Source organism: Pipistrellus hanaki (genome assembly GCF_964339955.1).
Source record: "Pipistrellus hanaki genome assembly, chromosome: 14".
NCBI lineage: Eukaryota > Metazoa > Chordata > Mammalia > Chiroptera > Vespertilionidae > Pipistrellus > Pipistrellus hanaki.
Genome location: NC_140516.1, coordinates 9,427,398 through 9,437,278, shown reverse-complemented (window position 1 = coordinate 9,437,278; position 9,881 = coordinate 9,427,398). Strand labels below are relative to the sequence as shown.

At 42.6% G+C, this 9,881-nt stretch overlaps 1 protein-coding gene across 1 annotated transcript; it reads left to right on the top strand.

Annotated features, from left to right (window-relative positions):
- The first annotated feature begins 1,976 nt into the window (after positions 1–1,976).
- On the top strand, positions 1,977–5,158 carry DYDC2 (DPY30 domain containing 2). Its single transcript, XM_084904685.1, has 4 exons — positions 1,977–2,081; positions 2,700–2,854; positions 3,169–3,291; positions 4,671–5,158. The coding sequence occupies exons 1-4, from the start codon at positions 2,057–2,059 to the stop codon at positions 4,854–4,856; spliced, it is 489 nt and encodes a 162-aa protein (XP_084760811.1). The 5' UTR covers positions 1,977–2,056; the 3' UTR covers positions 4,857–5,158.
- The last annotated feature ends 4,723 nt before the right edge of the window (positions 5,159–9,881 follow it).

Below are 9,881 nucleotides of genomic sequence, written 5' to 3'. Positions count from 1 at the left end.
GTGGCTTCAAACACACATTTATTCTTTTACAGTTTTTGAAAGTCAGAAATTCAAAATGAGTCTCACGGGGCTAAAAACAGGGAGGCTCTAGAAGAGATCCATCTCCTCGCCTTCTCCTGCTGCTGGAGGCAGCCCTCGTTTCTCAGGGAGCTGGGTCACATCACCTGTCCTCCCTCCTCTTCCATCATCACATCTCTGTCTGACCTACTGTCCCTCTTATAAAGGCCCTGTAGGTACATTGTGACTAACTGGATAGTCTGGATAATCTCCCCAAATCAAAGTCCTCAATTTAATCACATCTGCCAAGTCCTTGTCATATAAGGTAACATATCATAGGTTGCAGGCATTAGGACGTGGACCCCTTTGGGAGCTGTTATTCAGCCTGACCACGCTGTGTATTTCCCAAGATCTAGGACATTTTCTTATCCATATTTCAACTACCAAAACCAGGAAATTTGACCTTGATGTAATTCTGGTATGTAAGCTATAATTTACATTCGTTTACCTAATTTTCCTAACAATGTCCTTTATAGAAAATGTTTTCTGCTCCAGATCCAATCCAGGAGCATGTGCTTGTTGTGATGCCTGTTTAGGCTCCTTTGATCTGGAATGGTTCCTCATCCCTTTCTTGCCTTTCATGACGTTGGCATTTTTAAGAGTTCAAGTTTGTCGTAAACTGTAGCTTAATTTGGCTTAGTTTAATGTTTCCTCGATCGGATTCAAGTTTTGCCTTTGGGGCAGGAATCCACAGAAATGTGCTATGTACCACTGAGAAGTGTATCCCATCAGGAGACACGGGCTGTCACTGTTCCTTATGGATGATGTTTGTTTTGATATTTTGGTTAAGGTTTTGTTGGCCAGGTTTTATCATTGTAAGGCTTCTGTTTCCCTTTGAACTTTGTCTATAATGTGTAGGGAGAAACTTTGAGACTATATAAATACTCTGTTCTTTTTCAAATAGTTTTATTATTCATTGATGATTCGGGCTTGATTCGGTTATACTATGATGGCTATAAAATGGTGATTATTTAAAGCTCCATTATTTTTTCCACACTTATTAGTTGGTATTTATATGCTATCTCTCCCATTCATTTACTTATTTACTTTTATATGGACTCATGGATCCTTATTTTACTCAGTTGTAATCCATTATGGTCATTATGTATTTTGATTATTACATTTCCTCCTATTTGGCCAGTAGCATCCCCTTTACGCTGGCTCTTGTGTCCCCAGCCATTTTTCAACTTTTTTTTTTTTTTCTGGGACAACAAAATAATATCTCCAAGGAGCCCTGATTCCTTTTAAGCGGTGACAGCCACTTAAAGACAAATGAATGCTCAGTGTGCTCATTGCCACTGTGGTGGTTTTGTATCTAGGCTTTGCAGTGGGAAGAGCTATGAAATATATTTTTTTCTATATTCATATCTATGTATCTAACTATATTTCCTTCTTTAAACTGCGAAGTGCCTCCAGAAAATGTTAAGACTGGACCTAAGTCTTTGTTAGTCACATTATTAGTAACTCTTTTGGAGTTAAAATATATAAACTTGAGGAATATGCAGTTGGTCAGGAACAGGCCAGATGTTAGGCCATTTCATACCACAAATTTCCATGGCAATAGCTAGTATTTATTAAACACTATGTTCCAGGCTTAGTGCTGTATATATACTTACTAGAGGCCTAGTGCATGAAATTCATGCACTTGGGGGGGGGGGGGGGCCTCAGCCCAGCCTGCGCCCTCTTACAGTCCTGGAGCCCTCTTGCAATCTGTTGCACTCGCCAGCTGTGAGCCCGGCTTCTGGCTGAGTGGTACTCCCCCTGTGGGAGTGCACTGACCACCAGGGGACAGCTCCTGCATTGAGTGTCTGCCCCCCTGGTGGTCAGTGCACATCATAGCAACTGATCATTCTGCCGTTTGGTCAATTTGCATATTAGACTTTTATTATGTAGGATTATCTCACAGTTAGGAGGCACATGCCTTATTACTCTGTTTTTCAGATAAGAAAAGCAAGGATCACAGAGGCTGGTGACTTGCTGAAGACCACACAGCCAATAAATGGCAGAAGCAGGATTGGAACGTGGTATGTCCAACCCCAGAGCCTGCGTTTGTGCTGCTGCATCCCAGGACCACTCCTACCTGTGGCCCAACTCAGGATATATTGTCTCGGCTCTTGAAATCAGTGAATCCCGGGGCACCAACCCAACCTAAAGCAGTTTCTTGCCTAAAATAGAGAGAGGAACACTGTGGTGGCAGCAGCAGCTACAGTGCCTGGCATTCCCCTCCCACTCCTCCGTGATCCCTGGTGAAATAAATAAGCCTGTCTTATTATGTCATAGGTTACTTCCTACCTCACAATAGCGCAGCTTGCTGGGTGCTCAGAGCCCCTGTGCGGTCCCATTTCTGCTCAGTTATTTCCTCTCCATGCAGGGGTTGACATGTGGGTAAGTGGAAAGGCCTTAGCCACCCTTAGCCATCAATCAAGTTCTTGTCATGCCTGAATAGCCCAGCACCTACTATCTGATCTAGGACTTTAGGAAAAAGGCCATTTCAATGTAAGAGCTATTGGCACGTATGTATTTATTGATTCTTTTGGGAGGGTGGGATCCAAAAACATCTCATATCTATCCTGAAATAAATTCTTATTGGCTAGAATGTGTCTATTTTAAAAAACACTGTGACTCTTTTGATGTGTCCCAAGCCCACAGGATGGAAGTCGAATACCTGAAGAAGTGCTTTGGGACTTTGCTTGCCCAGGGACTGGCAGAGGTGGCGAAGGTTCGGCCCAGTGACCCCATAGAGTACCTGGCTCACTGGCTTCATCATAACAGGAAAATCATTGAAGTTCAGGAAGAGGTGTGTGTGCCATGGATCAGCCTGAGGAGCTTTCCCAGAGTAACTTGAAATTCAAGGTGGAATTGTGCAGCTGGCTTGGGGAGTTTGGGGTTTCTCAGTTTGTGATGGTGGCTAGGCCCAGATATCCAGAATCTCAGGGAGTCCAGCTCACAGTGATGGAGCTGGTGGGTTTGGAGCCACCACCAGCCTAACTGATCCAGGAGCAGGCACGAAAGCCCTGGAGGGCTGGAGGGCTGGAGGCCAATCCCAGGGAGAGGGGCCCACTTGTGCATGCCTCCCAAGGGCTGATGTGATTTCCTGTCACATTACCCCAGGGCAGGCAGGAGAAGATCCAGCTGAAGGAGGAATATGATAATAGCCTCAAGGAAACCCGAATGACAGAAATGCTGAAGCAAGAAGAATATCAGATTCAACAGGAGTCTGAAAAGTGTCACCAGGTAGGGAGGTGGGACTCAGCACTGGGCACACATCCCAGAGCCGGTACCAGGAATCCACTGTCAGCCTGGCCACGGCGCAAGGCAGGCTGAGGCCCCCACAGCCTACTTTTCCTTCCTGTTTACAAACCCGTCTTATTGACAACCTTTGTCAATAAGATCATTATCAGTGGAAAAAGAAAATGTTTAAAGGCAATTCCATTTTTAGATTTCAGGAAATACCTTAGATGTTACTGGTTTAAAAGAAATTTTTTAAAATCTGATATGTCACTTGGAACAAATATGTTTTTTATACAAGATCCTTTGAGCCCTTTTCAAAAAATATTTATTTTTATTTTTTAAATATATTTTTATTGATTTCAGAGAGGAAGGGAGAGAGAGAGAGAAACATCAATGATGAGAATAATTGATTGGCTGCCTCCGAAACGCCCCCCACTGGGGATTAAGCCTACAACTCCAGGCATGTGCCCTTGACCAGAATCAAACCCGGGACCCCTTGCCCTCAGGCCAAAGCTCTATCCACTGAGCCAAACCAGCCAGGGCATTTTTCAATAATTATTAAATATTTTTCAGAAACCAAATATGGTTACCATTATATACTTTAGGTATATTCTTTTATTTATACTATTGACTTGAATGTCTCCTTTATTGCATACTATTTATTTATGATCAAGCCACAGATGCCACTTCTGTGATGCTGTAATGGTAGTCATAAATTCATAACTTGGAGTAATTGGACAAGCATCTCCATAATTTTTTGCCACAATCTTCTGGAAAATGCATCACTTGATGTTTTCTGCAAAGTATATGATACCCAGATAGGAAATTGACTTATTGGGCTTGATACCTGACAACTTTATAACTATGTTATATCCCATGCATTAAAACCTTTATACAATTAACTAGCTTTTGCTAGCTTCCAAAGTCCACTTTGGAAACATGAAAATATTAAGCTTATTTACATTTATACAATATGCTCAGCTTTTCTCACAAACAATTAATAGGTGTTTTTTTTAAAAGTCTAGCTGTGGTTCAGTTGGCTGAGCACCATCCCAGGCACAGAAGGGTCACTGGTTTCAATTCCCAATCAGGGCACATAGCCAGGTTGTGTGTTTGATCCCTGGTCGGGGCCATCTGGGAGGCAACCAATCAATGTTTAGTTTTGTTCTGGTGGGCAGTTAGATTATTGCTGAATCATCTTATCCTATCAGCTTTTTGTTTTATGCTTTGCTAGGGCAAGTCTGTTTCCATTTCATTCTTAGTCTTGCACATAAAAATGGCAGTATTGTGTTCTTGCCATACCAAGTGTGTTTTAGTCTCTGCTAATGACTTCTTCTTTTTTTTTTTTTTTTTTTTTTTGCTTTTTTTGCTTTTCTATTTAGCTACTAATGTCTGGAGCTGTTTCCACAAAGGAGACCATGTTCATGCAGGAGAGCATAAAACCCCTTGAAAATGAGACCTTGAAGAAGGATGGCCTGCCAGGTACCTCCAGTGTGACTCCAGAAATGCCTCAACAGATTCCTTCCTCTGATCCACCTGGCCAGACTCCACAAGAAATAAATTACTAGGCTTTTCAACATGAAGTGCTCCCGAGATGCATCATGGCTCTCAACCTCCATCTTAGGTTATCAGAAGGAAGATAATTTTAATGATGCTTCTCTCAAGGCTGAAGGCCAAGAACATGGCCATCCAGGAGAGCTCTTAACTAAAGATGATCATATGTGGATTAAATCCAGATTTGAGGTGTCTGTTGGGGACTCTCCAGTCCAAGTCCTGTTCTATAGCCATGAATATCCCTTAATCATGTGAAAATTTGAACTAGTTATAGGATAAAATAAACTCACAATAATGATTGAGATTAATCCAACCGATGAGCTGTTTTCCTTTTGTGTTTTGTTTTTTGTTTTGTTTTTTTTTTTTTTTTTTGGAGACTCGTGAAAACACAGCCATCCATGTGTTCCTGTCTTCACTCTTCTAAGCCTTGCAGTCAGGCCCCTCAGAGTGTGAGAGACATGGACGAGGGTGTACCTGTGCCACTGGCAACAACTCCAGTGTCAGGAAAACTCGAAGGTTTTAAGATCTTTAAAAATTATTTCCCACCTAGATTCACTCAAATATTATCTATATGCTGATGACTTTAGGTTTATATCTTTAATCAAGATTTTTTTTTAACTTGACTGCCTGCTTGACATCTGCTTGGATGACCAATGGACACCTCAAAACTTAACTTACCCAAATGGAATCCCTGATATTCTCCCTGAACCAGCATCTCTCCCTTCTTCTATTTGCCCAGGTTACAAACTCTTATTTTCATCCTTTACTCTTTTGTTTTGGTCACCCTACTTATGGCCTGTTGGCTTTCCATTTAAAATAAAACCAGAACTCAACCACTTGAGTGCCCAAACCACAATTATGTTTTACCTGGAATATTACAATCATCTGTTAACTGGTCTCTCTTCTCCTGCTTGACCTTCTCCAGTCTATCTTCATCACTGAAGCCAGGATCATCTAGTAAAACATGAGTCAGATCACGTCTAAAGTCTAAGGAATACCTTCCCATCTCAGTCACAGAAAAATTCAATGCCCTCCCTATAACCTGCCAGACTCTATAAGATCTGCTTCCCCGTCACTTTCACTCTCTGTATTATTCTCTCCATTTCAGACACATGCACTAAGCATGGTGTCTGCAGCTATTTCCTCAGAAGTTTCTTCTTTCCCTTCTCTCTGCTTGGAATTCTCCATCTATCCAGACCCCTCCATTTCTGCAGATTCTCTTTTCCTTCAGGTCTTTCTCAAAAGTTACCTTTTCTGTTTTTGTATTTACTTATTATTTACAAACCAGCATAATGCAGCTCATGGGCTACAGCCATCAGCTTCATGCAGGGTGAAATTAAATCTCTCTCCAATGTGCCACATTCTTATCAATGGAGAAGATTTTCCTCAGCCACGACATCAGAGGAAATGTGATCCAATAGTTCTGAAGTAGATCTCTAAGGCCAATAAAGGAGCTCCTCTTAAAACCTTAGCAGGATTTGTACATTCACCCTAGGAAAATGGCCTTATTTTTTCAATGAAGCCTTTCCTGGCACATATATACTGTATATATAGTCCCCCAGAATGTGTACACATTTTAACAGCTAGTTTCTATTACAGTTTGAAATTGAAATGTATTTTAATAAACACTGCCATTAAAATCATTCAAAGTATGTATACATTTTTGGGGACTAGACACACACACATATCCTATCTGTACTTCATATATATAAGTATTTATAAATTGATAGATAGACAAATAGATAGATATCCTGTCTATACATCCAGTATATATATATATATATATATATATATATATATATATATATATACCTTATACATCTTATCTGAGCTTCCTGAATAAACATATACATCCCATAGGAACTTCTACACACACTTGATTACCTCTTCCCTGTCAGTCCCCTTCAGTAGAATGTGAGCTCCATGAAGATGGGCATTTTATATGTGTGTGCCAGCACACCAAAGGTGCCTAAAACAGTGCCAGCAAACAAGAGGTGCCAAATATCTGTCAAATAACTGAATGAATGAGTTCATAGCAAATATGAAAATGGCAAGCTAGCCATTTCTGACTGGCACAAGAATTGGTTTGCAATTCCAGAACCTTGACCCCTTTCTCTAGCCTGAGATTGACTACATAATATGTGAGGCTCAGTGCAACATGAAAATATGGCTTCCTTGTTCAAAAATGATTATGTATGTCACCATAGTGACAGCAAAGCATTAAGCCACACGTGCTGCCCTTCCACATGCAGGTCCTGGACACCTGCACAGGCCACACACTCATGAAGCCAACCCTGCTCCGGCCAGAGCTGCTGTCCACAAGGAGCTTCTGTGGTGGGGCCTTAGGATGGACAGCTCAAATACATCAAAGGTCACACAACTACCCTCTCAAGGATAAGTGAGCTCTCCCACTGTCCTCCAGCGCACACACACACACACACACACACACACACACACACACCACACACACCTCAATAAATGCTGCCCGGGGCTTCCCATGTGCCAGGGTTAAGGAAAATGCTGAGAACTGTGGGACCCACTGCTGCATATGTCCACTCTATCTCATGGGTGTGGATGGCTAGTCCAGGTCAGAGACAGATATGGGCTCCTCAGGTGTGGCCTTTCCCATAATATGGACTTGGGAAGAAGAGCAGGTGTGGGAGTGACACATATGGAGCGCCTGTGCGAGGGACAGGCAGGTTGATGCCACAAGAGAGGGCAGCCTTGAGCCACTGCCCCTCCCACTGAGCCCCAAGGAAGTCTAAACCCCAGCCTAGCCCGATGCCAACACAGAGGATAAAGTTCACTGTATGCCATTTAAGGGGCTTCAGAAGGTTTGAATTTCAACTCTGAAAATGGTAAACTCTTCATTCCTGAGTTTATTTTGAATATCTGACATCCTGTGGGAGATACTCTTGGACATTAGGAGATAACAATGCTTGGCTTAGGAGGGCATCATTTTGGTAATTTTTTTTTTTTTGTGTGTGTGTGTGTGTGTGTGCCACGCCAGCACAGCCAAAGGTTCAGCGAGCCTGAGGAAGGGCAGTGAAGGATGGAGAGAAAAGAGAATAAGCTGGGTCTAGGTGGATCTTCTGTGCCTGGCTGAGGCCACAGAACAGATCCAGACTGCAAAGCTGATGCTTTTTATAGTCAGGGACAAACAAAGTAATCTACAATGTTCTTTTAAGTTTCAGTTGTTTTGGCAGCACTTGCTGCCCCTCCCACAGCCCACTAGCTACCCAGGAACGATCTAGGGAGCAGTTACTATATAATTGTCCAAAGATCTTTAAGAAATTGGAGTTCAAATATATAAAGAACTACTACAACTCAATGACAACAAAAATAATCCAATTTAAAAAATGGGCAGAGGACCTGAACAGACACTTCTCCCAAGAAGGCATACAATTGGCCAACAAATATTTGAAAAGATGTCCCAACTTCATTAGCTTAAATGAAAATGCAAATAAAAGCCTCAATGAGATACCACCTCACACCTGTTAAAATGGCTATTATCAACAAGACAAGAAATAAGTGTTGGAGAGGTTGTAGAGAAAAAGGAACCCTCGTATACTGCCGTTGAGAGTGTGGATTGGTCTTGCCACTGTGGAAAACAGTATGAAGGCTCTTCAAAACATTAAGAATAGCCGAAACCGGTTTGGCTCAGTGGATAGAGTGTCGGCCTGCGGACCAGTGCTTCCTATTAATGTGGAAAACCAAGTCCTGCTGATACCACTCAGAACAAGCAGTGGATGTACGAGAGCAGCACTTCTCAAGACTTAATGGGCCTCCAATCACCTGAGAGTGGGTTAAATGGCCAATTTCAAGTCACTGCATCTGGGGAGAACCTGAGAGTCTGCATTTCCAACATGCAGATTCTACATCGTGTCCAAACTGCTGGTTCAAGACCACACCTGGAGCAGGCAAGTGCCAGAGAAGAGTTTCTCAAACGCGGCACTACTAGCCTTGGGCATTCTTTGCTGTTGTGAGCTATCTTGTGTGTTGTAAAACGTTTAGTAGCATTCCTGACCTCTACTTACTGGGTGCTGATAGTACACACACACACACACACACACACACACACACACACACACATGCACATCTATACACACACACCAATCAAGCAACCAAAAATGTCTCCAGACGTTACCCAATGTTCCCTTGGGGAGGGTGGCCACCTGTCCTGTTTACCTGGGCCTGGGGAGTTTTCCAGGACACTGAACTTCAGTGCTAATGTTTGTAGGCAAAGAAACGTGAACACTTGTCCTCTGCCTGGAAGCCCTTATGTCTTTGACGTCACAGTCTGCGTGAAGTAAGCTGTAACCTTTGCCTACTTTAAATGTCTCTGTGCTCTTTGCTTCGGTGTTTGATGACCCTGAGGGCTGTGATGTGTATGGTGATTTCTTATTTACTTCAGGTCGTGGCTGTGGTAATGGAAGGTCCCGGGGAAAGTGGGACTGTTGGTCACCCCACCTCAGGGACAAGATGGCTTTCACTTGAGCCCACAGTGCTAGAGGAAAGTCAAGTCTTCACGTGGGTGATTAGTAATCATTTTCTTTTTTTTTTTTCTTTTATTTTTTTGTTGTTGTTGTTGTTTTTGTTTTTTTCCCAATTTTGAATCAATCTTTATTGTTCATATTATTACAAAGGTTCCTCATTTTTTCCCCCCTCCACCAGGTTCCCACCCCACCCTCCACCCCCTCCCCATCCCCCATTGTCCTCATCCATAGGTGCTGTTTATGTTCAGTCTCTTCCTCCCTCCCTTTCCCCGATAGTAAATCCCTTTTCAGATAGTAAATCAGTTACTTAGCATTTTCTCAAATCAATAATACCTCCACATGCCCAATGATACATTTCACACAAAAGACATTTCCAAATAGGTCAACCAGCCTCATCCAGGCCCCACCCAAGGCACTCACAGATCAACACCCCAGCCCTATACTAACTCAACACATCCAGATCTAAGCCTTCATCACTTGATTCAGCAGACCCTCAAGTTCCCACAAAAGTTTCCAGCCATGTCTGAGAGGCAGCCGTGGGGC